Below are 16,902 nucleotides of genomic sequence, written 5' to 3' on the forward strand. Positions count from 1 at the left end.
TTTCTCTCCTAAATTATCCTTCTTGGTTTATGGTAATGACGACAGAGTCATCAGATCCCTGTTTCACAGCATCAGGTTTTAGAACTAAGCATGAGTGTTTCAGAACAAAGAAGACATCATACAAATTGCAGACTATCACTGCAATACTCCCCAAATTAATATGATTCTTATAGAAAGAGCCTGGAAATTTCAAGTTGTTTATAACTTCGTATGTTGATTAGAAAACATTTGATTTTATATTGATTTACGTTCCTGTAGTATGATGGGGACGAGAGGCACAAAAGCAGAAGGGAGAATAACAGAGTACATACGTGTTTTATCACAATATATGTAAAAATAAATCAAAAAGAGGAGCAGATTTCTGAGAAATCCAAACATGCTTAATATTTTTCCTGTGTTTTTTTCCTATTCAGGATTCTCCACTTTGTCTCTAGCTGACCAGATGAGCCTTCTGCAGAGCGCTTGGATGGAGATTTTGATTCTCGGTGTTGTATACCGGTCACTTTCTTTTGAGGATGAGCTCGTATATGCTGAAGATTATATTATGGATGAAGACCAATCCAAATTGGCAGGCCTTCTTGACCTTAACAATGCCATACTGCAGCTGGTAAAGAAATACAAGAGCATGAAGCTGGAGAAAGAAGAGTTTGTCACCCTCAAAGCTATAGCACTTGCTAATTCAGGTTGGCAGAGTGGCATGTCGGTTGCTACGTTTTTAATATCACTCCCCCCTCCCCTCCCCCCCCATAATACTTTCTGCATGCTTATTTTAAACATGGTTTTAGAATAAGAGATTGTTAATCAGACCTTAGCCTAAAAGGCAACAAAGAAAGCAGTTCAAACTAAGAGGAGAGCTTTCCGGTTCAAAGAATTGTGGAATAAGTTCCTAAGGAAGTGGGGAATACTGCACTGTATGATTTGGAGAGTATTTTACAGGCAAAGATCCTTTCACATGAATATAGCTGTTCTCCTAAATCCATTCCACAATCCAGGCAAGTCTAATGACTGCAATTAAAACAAACAGAAAGGGTACATGAGAATATGCTATATATGATCTCTTTAAAGGCAACTGCTGATTTATTTGATAGGGTGAGTTCAAGGTATGGAGGAGGGAGGAAATTCTTATTTAATCTCACAAGGATGACACCTTACCTTACGGATCCTCTGCGTTTATGAGAATGCTCCTACAAAAATTATTACCTGTGCAGCAAGGGTTAAAAATCTCAGAAAGAATTTTTTTTCTGCATTTGAATTTAAAAGTGCTGAAGCAGTGAATACTGTCAGATAAGTAAAAATCGTTTGTGCTTTGTTGTTTTTCCTTTTGTGTCTCCTTAATGCTTTATTGTGGTCTTAAGTCCCTTTTAGCATTTGCATAAAGTTCACGATAGATCCCTCTTTAATGACGTGCCGATCATTAGATACCTGTGTGTCAATAACATGCTCTGATGCTATGTTCCATTGACAGTCACACCGTGCCCCTCCATCTGCTTTTGTTTTGACCCTATCTTTGAACTTTATCTTGGTTGCTGGCCAGTAGTTTTCCCTTTAATTACAAGAAGGAAACTGTCAATAAAATCTGTTAAATGGGATGCAATGAGTGGCTTGAATGGGCGGACGGCTATTTGTTCAAATTCTGCAGCATTCAAGGTATTGACAGTTTGTTTTCTGGGGCCATATGTGACGATCAATCTCAGGCTGGGCTCAGCCGCGCTGAAAAATGAAAAACCAGATTGCTTTTGCTTACTTGTGGATGACGACTTGTGATTTGGCGCGGTCCTAGTGAGATGAGACCTTCTGCCCAAATTGCCCCCCTGAGAGCCAGGACGCGTGACTGTTTTTAGAAATAATTTTTTAATTGATTTTGTAATTAACAGTTCATCTACAATATTGATGCGTGAATCCTCAGATTGATAGGAGGGAAATTGTTTTCAACAATGAAGTTGTACTTTCCTATTTGTCTTTGTAATGTGATTTAGCACTCTGCATTTTTAATTGGAAATATAATTCAAAAACATGCAAAGCCAAAATGCTTATTAGTTTCTTTATAAAATATTCTCCACCCCACTAACTCTGCCCTTAGTTTTAGAATATTATCTTATTTCCAGAATAAACAAAATGCTGAAATGCCGCTCAAAGTTCAAAACTATTTTTAATTGGAGATTTATTTATAATTTTTGACCATTGTAAATAGACTCTTGAGGATGCTTTGCAGCTACAAGAAGGATTTTTCTCAGAATTGGTCATGCTTAATGAACAGAGCAAGAAAATTGTCTGGAATTAGGAGTCTAAATTAAGAGGGGGTTTTGTATTTATTTTGATTCTGTAATTCAAAGGCTGAATTAGAACTATTTCTATAGTTTGATAAAAAGGATAAGGGTCTAGAATATAGGGATATGGTGGTAAATACCACTCAAACCTTTTTTTTTTTTCCCCGTAAAAAGACATGCAGTGTTGAACTAATAATAAAAGATACTGCTGCCAAAAAGAGTTTAGTCATACATTGTGCATATAGTGTATGAAAATCATCTGTAGCTTCATTAACTTCGCTGGGAATTACAAGCAGGATAATGTCAGAGATAAATACAATTCAGCATACTAGAATTCAGGGCACATTTAAGTGAAAACGTTTCCTTCCCCCATCTAAAAAGAAATAAAATCACTGTTTTAACATGAAACACTATTGCAAGGAGGAGTTAAAAAGCAGCCCAGCCATTCGACGTCTCTTGCAACAGAATGTTTTGACTGTTGACATTCAACATTTCAGCTTCAGGTTGTACATGCAGCAGATACAAAACTTCTATCAGCTGTAGCTACACTAACCTGTAGGTGTAAAGTAGCACCTGCAGAATTACAGACCATCAAAAAATATCAGACCCCTGGTGTTTTAATTTACAAATGCTGCTAAAATTGAAGTAAAATTAAAGTTTTTGTCTTTTTTTATCGACAAAACAAGAAATAGATTATTTTCACATAACCGTGAACCTTCTTAATGTAAATGCAGCTATATCCGAAAAGAGAAATAAAATGCCATTATAAAATCAAATCAGTTAGCAATTCACTTTTTAATATATTTTGTCACTACATCTGCTTTCTTCTAAAACTTCCACTATTTCTTTTTCTGGTTTAAAATATATTAGCCTTTTTATAGCTGCAGAGAAAACGGATGAAGTATAATATGAAATTTTAGGCATTTCAGACATTTTTGCCATATCCACATTGTCTAGAAAGATTCCCAGGTTGCCTCTACTGTAAACAGTAGACAAAGATGGTTTTATAGCTCTGTACCTGCGTTAGTGATTTATGATACTGTGTCATAGTACTTTCCCTGCTGGTGTATAGAAGCAGAAAAAGGAACTGTAGCTTGTCTTCATATTGATTGTGTTTTGTTTAAATAAATACCACAAGCTTTGTTTTGGCCAACAAATCCCAGTAGCGTGAGCATTAAAACACCCCGACTGCTAACTTTTCTTCAGGCCTACAGAGTCTACTTGTGCAGTCCGCAATCTGAGATAATCCTGCCATTTGGTCTCTGAAGGGTGGGGAGGAGGCGCCGTTTTTCAGGGAGATTCTCTGACAGCCGTTATCAAATGTTCCCTTTGCAGGGTTGGCCAATGCCACACCGCTTCTATAAATTTCCAGAAATGCAAGAAGTAGTAGTAGATTGTCACTGTTTTCAAACAGAGTGCATGTAGCATCTGAGAAGTTTAAATACGTATAAAAGAGCAGAAATCTTGTGTAGACATTTCAGTCACGTTGTCTGTTAAAGTCTATACAGGAGTGATTTCAACAGTCACGTTTAGTTTGTAGTGCTTAATATGGAATTTATCAGGTTAAACGTCCGCGTTGATTCAATAGTAATTAATACAGCCTTTGTGCTTGAACTCCGGAGAAGTCTCTCTCACCACGGTGTTGTCCTCGTCCTGTCCGTATCACGAGTTCCTTCCTCCTTTCTTTACCTTCTCCACGCAAAAGCAAGTAGGTGCCTTGAAGCTGCAGGGTGGAACTGCCCCGCATTCCACCTCGTGCCGCCCAAATGAAGCAAGCTGGCACCAATCAGCACTTTGTTTACCCACGCAGAAAATCGACTTGGAATGCTTTCCAAAACGTGCATGTACCAATTATTTCCTTGTGTGTAAGGGAAGGTGAAATATTTACAAAATAAGTTCTAAGTGCACACAAGTGCGCACACGCGCACTCCAACGCATAAAAGATGACCTGCTTGTCTCTTTTGTATTAGAAAATGCTTTCGTGTATCGATGAGGTAATACTAAACAGGGAGTTGCAGGTGAGCAGTTTTTTTGAAATTGCCTAATCAGTTAGGACTAAATTGTGCCTTCAGGCCAAATGTTGCAGAAGAGCTTCGGAGTCACAACTGAGACCAGATTTTGAAGAGAAGCTCAGTTCCCATCTAAGACCTAACATAAGGAACTAGAGTGTCAAAATACATTAGAACATTTGCAAATCTGATCCATGTGTATCTGCCTAATAGGCTGCTGGCATCTTGAAAAATCTGACCCAAATGTGGATGCTAGGCACTTAAAAGTATAACCCTATGCACTGCTGAAAATTTAATCTTAAACACTAATTCTAGCTGTCTAGCCTGTACCACAGAAGGAGAAAAGGACCTCTGCTCGCTATCACAGTTTATGGTCTCTCTTATGAACTCTCCTAAAAAAGAACCCAGCACCCTTGCAGTACTGAAGGAGTGAGAACCAAGAAGTGCCTCGTGCATTTTAGCATAATGAAGTGCAGATCAACACTGAAGCCAGTAAAGTTACACAATCATTTATCCTGGTAAAAAAATTAGTTCATTCTTACAACTCATGTAGCTTTCCAGCCACCAAAAGAGTGTACTTGGAGCACTAGGCTATCACCATTAAATAATGTTATCATAATAAAAATTAATTGGTGGAACCCTATAAATCACTTATTCCACAGGACATCATCTTTTGTCCCAGTATAGACTGTGGCTTATGTCATAACATACTATATTTAGTTTCTAAGAATGTCAGTTTTTTAAATTTTAATTTATTTAGTTAATCTTGTTAGTGTTAGAATTCATGATTAAAATGTATCTATGGTGACTAGGGGTATATGAAATATACACACACCTGTGTGTTTTTGGTGTGCTACCAGTGTTTATTTTGCCAAATGTAAACAGCAAGGTCTGTTAACTCTTTCATGTAATTTTGTATAGAGAGTGGTACAGCATAGAAACAAGTTTTTAGAAACTTGCCACTACAGTCCAGAGTTTTCATGTTGCTTGAACACCGTTTCTTCCTCATATTCCATTTTTATGTAATCAAATAGATGGCACCCACAATTCTTAGAGAAAACAAATAACTCTGCTACCATTTGCTTAATAATAGTATTAAGCAAATGGTAGCAGATTTAATTAATGTTTTGGGTTTTTTTTTCTTTTTCTGGTAGTTAGTCTAATAACTGAATAGGTCTGAGATACTCCTTATCTAGTTATGAAATAGGTAGATATTATTTATGCGTTAGCAGCCTGGGACTCACGAAGGGCAAGGAGCGAGGCCAGCCCAGTGGTCAGCAGGAGGACGGAGCCCCGGGTTCCGTACTGCTGGGGCAGGACTGTGCTGCGTCTGCCACGGGCCACCTCTGTACGGACAGGCGGATTTGCTGGGCAGGAAAACGACGGTATGAACCGCTGTGTCACCAGCGCAATTGCTAGTGTTCGCTCTTATTCATCCTGCTTTTCCACAGCACTAAGCTAGTGGCTCTCGATGGTAATTATGGCAATTACTCGTATCTCGTAGTGGATAAAAAGGATTTTGAAGCACTCATTCAATATTTTCTTGTCTTTGGTATCTTACCCCACCCCAGCTCTATCATTCAAATTCTCCTTTTCCAGAGTTTTAGTAGCCTTGTTGAGTAGGTATTCAGACCAGTTCATAGTATGCAATTTGTTCTGCATTGCAGGAATATTCCTTTATTCACTATGCTGACTTCCTATCCTAGTGGAAAGTAAGGCATTTCAGGAATAAAAAATAGATGGTTTACTGTCCTTTCGTTTACCTTATGCCTGTGGTTTTAGTTCACTGCTAATCCAGTTAGCCCCTGAAATAAATAGGTGTGTTCTGTACAGTCATTTCTTTTCTTGCTACATCTTCATTTCCTGCGGTGTTTTAAAAACTGTTTTGAGGCTTCAGTGTTATGTCTGTCCTTAAAAGCAGGCCAAACCAGTGCCATCCAGAATAAGACCTTGTTCACTAAAATCAATCATACAAGCCTTTGGTTTACTTCTTTGGTTTCTACTGCCTATAATTCCTATGGACAAGGAATTCTTAATTTATTTCCTCTTTCATTTCCAACATACATTCCGATTGAAGTGTCTGTTTCCAATAAAATAATCCAGATGTCATGCCATTTTTGCCATACTCTTTTGCAAGGGAAGGGAATCTCTTTGTGTGCTTGTCTCTTAGCCTAACCATGCAGACGCCAGCAGATAGTTCTGTTTAGGAAAGACGGGCAAATAGGTGGTCATAATTGGGTGTATTTGTTGACCCTACTCAGGGAGGACCAAAGTAAGTGTCTGGGGCAATTTCAATTCTAGACTGGAAAAGGATGGGAATTCTTGCTGGGTGAGGGACAATTCCCATGGGTTGCTTCTATGTTAAGCAGTGTGCTTTTCAAAATGTCACTGTGTTGTGTTTCTCCTAAAAATTATACAGAAACACAGTGTGGGCAAGCACTTTGCAAAGATGCGAGTTTCCCTGTGTACATCTGGGCATACGTTACAGGCAGGAGCGGAAGGGGTTCTGGAATTCTGAGAACAGTTCACTTGTCAATAAACACTGCGGTGTTTTTTGTGGAGTTTTTGGATTGGCAGTACAATCTAGATAATAAATACCTCTTACTTTCTTATTCGAGACATAATCCAGATTAGGATTTTGTTGTCCTTACGTAAAGCAAAAACCATTTTGCCTGCTGTTCTGACTCTTCATCCCAGCCAGTTTTTCCACGATCCTACAACTTTCTAAACTGATGTATCTGATTTGGGTTTGTGAACTGCTCAGCTATATGGAATCACAAACGTCACAGCGATTGCTGTGAGTCAAGTACTCGTTGATATTTGCCTCTCTGATGTGGTTTATCAGCATCTTAGTGTGTCTGTTCACTGCTGCATACTCCCTGCTGCTTGATTCACTATAATAGTTTCTTCCTTTATGCTTCCTGACTTTTCTGACATGAAGAAATACTTCATTTGAGACCTTTGGGTTTCTACTGCTTCTTAGTGATGTTATATACAAAATACATACATACCAGCCTTTAACTTCCCTCAGAGAAGTATTTCAAGAGGTTTCCCTGCCCTCCGATCAGGTGCTTCCCAGTCTTGAGCTAGCTGTCACCCTTTCTGGTGTGTTGTAAATGGTTCCTGGGTGGCTGGATGTTTATTTGCTGCATTTGAGATGAAGCTTGTATTTTAAGCGAGGTAGATTGTAATCTGAATTTCTGTCCGGACCTTGTGGTGTTTTTCTTGGACGAGAACTTTAGTTTTCTCCCATTTCTGCACAATGATAGAATCAATTGGCTGGTCAGAAGAGGTACAATTCTAGTTTCCCATCCTGTGATGGTGAAACAAAGCATTCGCAAGGCTAAAACGAGATTCTCAAAGCAGAGCTCAAGGAGTCCACGTCCTCATTTGTTCATCTCACGCTCTCCCATTGCAGCACTGATCAGGAACAACTTTTCCCCCCTTCTAGGCTGAAATCCCATGTTCTCGGCTGTGCATTGTATGAAGAAGTCTTGTGTTTATCTGTTGAGCTCTTCAGTTTCACCAGCTTGGGATCCTTTTATTGCAAGGCATTTACGTTCAAATCCTGCTTGCTTTCAAATGACACCACTTTCAAGTTACCCTGTTTAATTTTATTCTTTATATAGGTACTGATTTTTAAGTGTATTACATGTGGGTATAGGTTTCCTCTGGATAGTACCTGTGTAGGAGGTAATTGTAAATTATCCAGACTGTCTACAAAGCCACTTAAAAAAAACCAACCCAAAAACAAAAGAAAAGGGTTTTTCTTGGTTATAGAAAGAACATTCAAAATCTGTGTACCTAACTTATAATTCAATTTCATGTTGTCTGTGGAATTATTCCTGTATTTCTAGATTGTCACACAGACTCTGCGTTTCCTTAAGTTATAGTGGTTCTTGTTGACATTGCCCTCTCTTACTAGTGTGGATTGGGTTTATCAGCAATAAGTTACCCTGCTCTGAATTCACATCTGCCAGTCTGTAGTTACTGAAAAGAGTTCTCTCTTCTTTTGTTTTTTCTCCTATTTTCCCCTTGGCTAGTTCAGCGTTTTCAACCATTTTCCTTATTTTCAAAGGCTTACGCCTCAGGGATTAAGATCTACATTCGTTTAATATCGAGAATAAAGTGGAAGTTCCAGACTGCAAGGCTAAAACTTGAAGAAGGATCTGTATAGAGATTAATATTTTCCTGAGCAACCTGCGAGCTGAATCATGGTCTAATTAAATAGCACAGATTTAGTGAGTTTGCATTTACACATTAGCAGACCTTAGAATGGTTAAAGCTGAAATGAGTTTGAATCTTTTCTGTAAATGGGAACTTAAATTGTCATAGTAATTTGATTAAATCATTTTTAAATCTTTCAAGTTAAATCGCCATTTTAAAAGAACAGTTTGAAGTCTTAATCACTGTTTGGAAGTGCCCCTCTCTCTGCTATTTTTTCTTACCCCATTTCTTGTGACAGAGTCCGCTTCCCAAGGCACGGCTTCCTCGACCCTGCTCCAGGAGCCGCTGTTCGGCAGTGGAGTGCCTGCGTCAGGCCAGCGGAGAGCTGGCTGGTCACGTTCTCCCCAGCTGCTAAATTGATTTCAAAGACAGCAACAAATACATTAAATGCTTTACTATTATTACTTTCCCGCGTAAGCAATTGCTCTGTTTACCAGAGGGATGGTATACAATCACCCCTGCAAGGAGAGGATAAGATCCCTTGTTTTAAGATGTTGTCCACACAGTGGAAGAGTTTGAGAGCGTGGAGAGTAATGGCTGTATCAGAGGGCAGGTTTTGATTCTTCTTGCGTTTTCTGCAGGTGCTCTCTTCCTCTTTTCCATCCTCACTCAGTTTCTGTGTAAGAAATACAGAGAGCGTATATATTCCTAATGCTGTAGGCCAAACTACTATCCAAACTGCACAGCTAAAGATCTCAGGGAAGTTTCATCTCTGTGCGAAAAATATGTTAGTCTGGACTCCATCCATCTATTTGCAAACTCAAACGTGGTCACAGTTACAAATGCTGATTCTGGGAAGAATCAGACCAGGGTTAAGAACTGAGGTGCTCAAGAAAGACCTGCCTCTTTATGCAGTATGGGGTAAAAAATCTTTCTGAAGAACAGTCTTTGACTCACCAAGCGCTTCGTTGCTGCTAAAATGCTCCTATTTGGATCCCCATCAAATCTGTCGCTGGCACTGTGGTTCTCGGGAGAGGAGGAAAAGATGTGTCATTTCTGCACAAACTGTGCGTGGTTTATGGAAGCATTATTTGGAGTAGCACGTTGTGTGTTCGATAGCACAACAGTGAATATCCAAGGACTTGGTAAAAAGTCAGGGAGCAGAGATGACAGTTTGTTTGGAATTTGCATTACAAATTAAGCCCGGTGGCTGGACACTATGCTTAAGACATCAGTCACTTTTTTATGAATGTGTTAGCATGCCTGTATCTATTACATCTGTTTGTAGGACACAAAATTCAGGGATTTTCTCTTACTGACACGGAATTATTTAATAGAATTGCCGTATTAGAAAACTATCAAAAATGTATGGATTTGGGGAATGGTCTAACATTAATTAGAACTAAATTTTGCTGGAGGTAAGATTTCCCTGTCATCATTTTTAAAATGTTGTAGCCTTCTTTTTCCCTGAGAGAGATATTTTTGCGTTGCTCTGCTTTCAGCACAGTGCACCTTGATGTGCAGTATCACATCCCTGCAGCGTATGTCTTAACTGCGTGCTTCTTAGAGCATGTATTCGCTAAGACTCAGAATTATTAAACATGTAAAATTCCCATAGGACTCCATTATGTGTAATTAACAGATAAACTGTCATCAGAATCAATAAAACGTGCTAAATGATCCAAACTTGTATATAATTAAGTGTCTGTTTTAGAGCAGGAGCTGTAACTTTTTTTTTTTTTCTTTTCAATTTGCACATTTGTTTTGACAATAGGAGCTGGAACGTTTTTGTTAACCTTTTACTTACTGGTTTGTGTTTTAGTTAATATGTTTGTGTTTGAAAAGAGGTATTTACTGTCTGTCCTAATTATCTGAGGAAACAGTTGCACATCAGCTTTTAAGAAATGAATCCTAGGTGCATCTTAATTCTCTGAATGTAATTCAGATATTTGAAGCACGTGCAAAATTTGATGTTGTTATCATCAACAGGGTAAAACTCTGTCAAAATACTGATCCGGGGCATCAGACTGCTTAAAACAGGGCTGGGAAAGATGATGGAAGTGGGTTCTTCACCATCCAACTCCTCAGCCATTATTCTGACTGGGAACAGGAGCTTTATTCCAAAACTGAAAATTAAGATGCAAAGCAGCATTGTAGTAACTAGAGTTTTGAAGGATATACTTTAATAGTGCCACGTCCCAGTTTCACCCTGAGCTAAGCTTGCACAGTGTAGCCTCTCCCTAGGACTGGTACCCCCTCGCAGCAGTTATATTTTCATAGGGTGTTTTATTGGCTTTGTAAATTCTGTGGACTATCCAAATTTTGGTCACTGATAGGAGCTGCTTGGTGGCCTCTTTCACCTATGACTGTTCTTCCTTACTTGCGTTCACCTCACTTTGGACCACATCAGGGTTTTTTTGGCATTTATGACTACATAAAAGTCAGAGAATTAGGGCTGCTCGTCCGAAGTCATCTCAGCATGGTCCAGTAACTGCGAGTTCTCAGGGACATCTTCCCTTTCTGTGTCTATGCTGTTGAGGGTTTTACAGTTATTTCAGTTAGATCTTTTCTTTTTATTTCACACTTCCGTTGCTTTGATCTTTCCAGGTCACGTAGCAGTTTAGTTTAGTTCCTCGTGTGCATTGTGTCTAGGCTTGTCACTCAATACTTACACCACCAAAACATCTCACCTGGAAAGGTACAGGGCAAGGTGCTTACTTTGAGTGACTGAGAAAAAATGCAAAACCCCGACAATAACAAGATAAACCACCCTCTGAGTGGGTGAGAGAGGAGGATTACACCTTGTAGGAGATGTTAGCTTCACAGAGAAAAAGCTGTTTGGGAACGTATTAAGTGTTGCCTCTCTGTCTACATGTGCCTGAGGGAGAAAAAATTTGCTAAACCTATCAGGAAATCACATCAAACCCACTTTTCCCTTGTGTCGGTGCTGTGGTCCTAGTCCCGCGATTAGCGTCCCTGGGCAGTGGGTAACAACCGTGGCTTCCGACTCCACAGCCTTGGAGCCTGACACGGAATTTTAGCGAGCTTTTCCATAGCAGGGCACGTTCCTGCTTCCCTGATAAAACGCAGGCCTCCATTCATACCGCCCTTCGGCACTATCATTTCTTCAAAGCAATAACTGTAGGAGATGGTTTATGGAGCAGCGAGGGCGACTGTTTCACTAGTTTGAGGTGGTTGAGGAGAAGGATTGCTTACCCAAGAGTTAATTATACATTTGTAGTTCCACCGAGGTTTCAGATATTTTCCTGAAGGTCAGTATAGAAATTAGCGGGTAATTATCTCCCTTTGTGAAAGAGGATGGACAGAACCAGTGAAAGCCTCGTGCAGCCAGAGAGTGACCTGGCTTTCGGCACACCAAACTGAAACCCCCTGTCGCTCCTTTGTTTTGCAGACTCAATGCACATAGAGGATGTTGAGGCAGTGCAGAAACTTCAGGACGTCTTACACGAGGCTCTGCAGGATTACGAGGCCGGGCAGCACATGGAAGACCCACGTCGCGCGGGCAAGATGTTGATGACTCTCCCGCTTCTGAGGCAAACCTCCACCAAGGCTGTGCAGCATTTCTACAACATCAAACTGGAAGGCAAAGTCCCCATGCACAAACTTTTTTTGGAAATGCTGGAGGCCAAGGTCTGACTAAAGCATCATGGGCTTTCCCATCATGCACGTTTTAAAAAAAAAAAAAAAAAAAAAAAAGGGAAACTAAACAGGATAATAATGGCAAAGAAACTTAGTGTTTAATTAAGGAAAAAATGACTGCACTGATATTTAGCAGCAAGACTGTGAAGCAGCTTTCAACTTTTTCTTCTGTGTCTTTCTGATGCAGTTTTTCTTTTCCTTTTCCTTTTCTCTCTTTTCCTTTCTGTTCTTTCCTTTCCTTTTTCCTTTTCTCTTTTTTTCTTTGCTGCTGAACTTTTTAAAAGAGGTCTCTAATTGAAGAGAGATGGAAGCCAGGCCTGCCAAAGGATGGAAATCCATAATATGGATGCCAGTGAACTTATTATGAACCATAATGTCCCCAATGACAAAGGAATCAAAGAGAGAACCACCGTACCTAGCAGTACAGTACAACACGATGAACTGACTGAATGCAGTATTAGATTTCATAGGAGCAGTCTCTAATTAGACGACTAAGCGACGATGCATCGGCTGCTTCTTATCATTGCATTTTCCATCTAGATCAGTTACAGCCATTTGATTCCTTAATTGTTTTTTCAAGTCTTCCAGATATTTCTTAGGTTAGCTACGATGTAACTTTTTCAGGGAATAGTTTAAGCTTTATTCATTCATGCAATACTAAAGAGAAAGAAATACTGCATTTTTGTGCTGGCTTGAACAATGATGAACAATAATGAAGGACAAATGAATCCTGAAGGAAGATTTTTTTAAATGTTTTGTTTCTTCTTACTAACGGAGATTTTTTTGTACCAGCTTTACCAGTTTTCAGCCATTTATTAATGTGGGAATTTATCTTACTAAAGCAATAGTTGAAGGGAAGGTGCATATTATCACGGATGCAATTTATGTTGTGTGCCAGTCTGGTCCAAAACATCCAGTTTCTTAACATGAGCTCCAGTTTATAACTAAATGTTCACTGACTCAAAGGATTAGATTACACCTACAGTATATCCGAGTAGTCTAACGTAGAAATACTCCATGTCAAATGCCAATCCGTAACGGTGTTAGGAGACAGCGACTGTACAAAGGTATAGTTGCTACGTGATTTCTAACTGCTTCAGTTGCAAATGAACGAGATACTGCCTGTTTGCAAAATTGTAACCTCACGCGCAGAAAAACCCTATGAACCAGTAGTAGCTTAGAGGCAATAAGGCAAACGCCGACGTTTGCAAAATTAAGAAATCAGAGTAGTAGAGTTCTGACCAAATTGAAGAATTTAACACTTCTGTACCTTATTTATTGATTTAGATTTTATTTTGTAAATGGCAGTCTTTAACAAGTAGCTAAACCAGTATACGTGCTTTTCAACCGGTATTGTCACAGCATGAAAGTCAGTCAGTTTCAAGACTGTTACGAGGTGTAATCTAATGTATAAACCGATTAGATGCCCCCAGAAAACTACAGTCGCTAAATAACCAATAAACAATAACCTCCATCAAATGCTATACCAATGTACCAGTGTTAGTAGCTGCTCCCTGTACTATGTGAACATCCTTATTCTATGTACACAGATGTAATTAAAATTGTAATCCTAACAAACAAAAGAAATGTAGTTCAGCTTTTCAATGTTTCATGTTTGCTGTGCTTTTCTGAATTTTTATGTTGCATTCAAAGACTGTTGTCTTGTTCTTCTTGTGGTGTTTGGATTCTTGTGGTGTGTGCTTATAGACACAGGGTAGAATTAGAGACAATATTGGATGTACAATTCCTCAGGAGATTACAGTAGTATATTCTATTCCTTACCGGTAATAAGGTTCTTCCTAGTAATAATTAAGAGATCAAAACTCCAAACAAATACTCGTTATGAACAGATACACGTTGAAATCATAATATTTTCAAAACAAGGGATAATTTCTGTAACAGTTTATTATAGAATACCAATGTATAGCTTAGAAATAAAACTTTGAATATTTCAAGATTATAGATAAGTCTAATTTTTAAACGCTGTAAATATAGCTTTTATTCAATCATCTCTCAGATGTTGTTATTAACTCGCTCTGTGTTGTTGCAAAACTTTTTTGGTGCGGAAAAGTTTCCAAAACTATTGCTACGTTGTGTGCTTTAAACAAAATAACAATGGGCTGATGCTCCATCGGCCTCGTGCTAGGAAAAAAAACTGTGTATCTATCATTAGCTATATGGGACTATATTGTAGATTGTGTTTTCTCAGTAGAGAAGTGACTGTAGTGTGATTCTAGGTAAATCATCATTAGCAATTCATTCAGATGGTCAATAACTTGAAATTTATAGCTGTGATAGGAGTTCAGAAATTGGCACATCCCTTTTGAAAAATGTCAAAAAAAAAAAAAATACAACTCCTGGGAAAAAGGTGCTGATTCTATAAGATTATTTATATATGTAAGAGTGCAAAAAAAAAGTTTATTTTCCAGAAAGTTTGTGCAGGGTTTAAGTTGCTACTGTTCAAGTACACTATATATATATAAATATATAATATAAATATTGTTTTTGCTGTATCACATTAAAGAACTTGGGCTTCAGGGTCAAAAGCCAATCGACTAGAAGTATACAAAAAACACACAAAAAATGGAGATGTGTTAAAGGCACACGGTGCAAACTTTCGTTTTCATTTTCCGTAAGTTTTTGGAGCTGCAAAAGAACAAGTATCTCAAGACTGTAAAAGCATTACCTGAAACATAGCTAAAAGAACTGCACGGGCTTTATAACGCTGTTCATCTTAAACCTTGCTGGAGAAGAGTTCTTTCAAGACCACTTACTTAATGTGAAGTGTTGGGAAAATTTCAAAGGGTGTATGTTTTAGCCATAACGATTTAATTTCTATTTTTGCTTCATTTTTTAATTTTTTCTTATTTAAAGCAATATGATTGTGTAACTCCCAGAAGTTACACATTTGTTTCAATCAGATCAGATTGTTGTATTTATTCCACTATTTTGCATTTAAATGATAACATAAAAAGATATAAAAAATTAAAACTGCTATTTTTCTTATAGAAGAGAAAATGGGTGTTGGTGATTGTATTTTAATTATTTAAGCGTCTCTGTTTACCTGCCTAGGAAAACATTTTATGGCAGTCTTATCGTGCAAAGATCGCAAAAGGACAAAAGAAATTAAACTGCTTATAATAATCCAGGAGTTGCATAATAGCCAGTAGTTAAAAATGAAACAAAACGACAAATAAAAACAAACATGTCTATAGCTGTAGATGGGCTTCACATCTGTATAGCAATCAACTGTATATTTTTGTGATGTGTATCATACCGTGTGCTCCAACCAATGTCCATTTGTGTAAATGTATTTATTTTATATTGTATATATTGTTAAATGCAAAAAGGAGATATGATTCTGTAACTCCAATCAGTTCAGATGTGTAACTCAAATTATTATGCCTTTCAGGATGATGGTAGAGCAATATTAAACAAGCTTCCACTTTTGATTGCTTTTATTTTATTTTTTGTGTTGTGGGGTTTTTTTGGTTTTATTTTCTTTTTCGGAGAAGGAAACGGAGCAATTAGCATTACCTTTTGTTACTTCCATTCAAAGAGGAGCCAACGTTATCCCTTCTCCCTTAAAGTACAATATGAGTGTAAATAAATGCTATATAAAGCCTTGTCAGAATGAATTCCAGTGTGGTACAAGACATTTTGCATACTCTTAAATATGCAAAATGTCTCATAGCACATTAGAATTCAGGCTGGCAGGCCTTTATATAGCACTTATTTAATCTTAAAGCATCTTCACATCAACTTGCATTACTCAAAATCATTGCCTCTCCGTCAATGTCATAAAAGAAAACTTTCCCACTATTTTAAGACCGCATTAATATCATCTAGAAGTTACTTATTTGCTTTCTCCATCAACAACCGAGTCTATCATTCCTTTCCTACTGCAGGAGGCTCCTTTTATGTGTTCTGGCTTAAAAAAAAAAAAACATTAAAAATCCGTATTATTTGATACAGCTTTTCTGAATGGAAGTAAATAGCCACTGGAGCAATAATATAGATTGGTGTTAACGAAGAGCACTGATAAGCCGTCAAGATCCAGGGGGGTTAAAGGCAAACTGGCAGTAAGTGGCTTCTCAGCCTTTTACCTCTGAAAGGCTGCAGCCCCCGTCGCTCGCTCGGGGTCAGCCCCTTTCCTCTGGACCCTTCTGGAACCATCACAGAAGTGCTAATGTGTGCTTTTCTTGCTTTTTAGCCTATCTTGATAGTATTTTGTCGTTGTGTTTGCCAACGTATTTCTCACCTTCGCTGCTGGCCGCTCTCTGGAGATTCTGGCTGATGGCGCAAAGGCTGCTGCACAGCGCGGTGATGCTCAGGGACGGGAATTGTTTCAGCCAAGGTACCGGGGCAGCGCCAGGGGCTTTCTGTGCTTCGCACTCTTTCACTAGCAATATGCCTTGGAACGGGAGGGCGCCTCTTCCCTGCTACCAGCACCGCCTGTATTTTAACTGTCCTAGGACATGGCGGGGGTTGAGTAAAGGGAGTGGCAGAACAATAGGAAGATGAACCCTGCGCGGTCTCTTCAGAGGAGGTCAGCCCCGGTTTTGTGGTGCCGCCGCTGCTGTGTACGCAGGCATACATACATACGCACATACGGACGCATGCACAGAACTGCTTTCCCCGCCTTTTTTAGTGTTCTGATTTTGAACTATTGCAAAGTACCTCTTCAAAGGAAAATGTAACACTGCACCATAACTTAAAAGCGAAACAAGTAGCGTTACAAATTTTTCACACACAAAGGCAAAAAAATCCAGTTGTCAGCAGTGGCACTCAGTCTTCCT

General features: G+C 38.8%; 1 protein-coding gene across 26 annotated transcripts in view; it reads left to right on the forward strand.

The window, feature by feature from the left end:
* The window catches only part of ESRRG (estrogen related receptor gamma), a 408,609-nt gene extending 393,054 nt beyond the window's left edge, over window positions 1-15,555 (forward strand). For all 26 annotated transcript variants that reach the window (XM_063328441.1, XM_063328437.1, XM_063328447.1 and 23 more), the window contains 2 exons: window positions 414-683; window positions 11,856-15,555. In XM_063328441.1, the coding sequence (XP_063184511.1) occupies window positions 414-683; window positions 11,856-12,100 (515 nt within the window). In that variant the 3' untranslated portion in view covers window positions 12,101-15,555. The remainder of the gene's footprint in view (window positions 1-413; window positions 684-11,855) is intronic.
* The last annotated feature ends 1,347 nt before the right edge of the window (window positions 15,556-16,902 follow it).

Source organism: Chroicocephalus ridibundus, chromosome 3, assembly GCF_963924245.1.
Source record: "Chroicocephalus ridibundus chromosome 3, bChrRid1.1, whole genome shotgun sequence".
NCBI classification, from domain to species: Eukaryota; Metazoa; Chordata; class Aves; order Charadriiformes; family Laridae; genus Chroicocephalus; species Chroicocephalus ridibundus.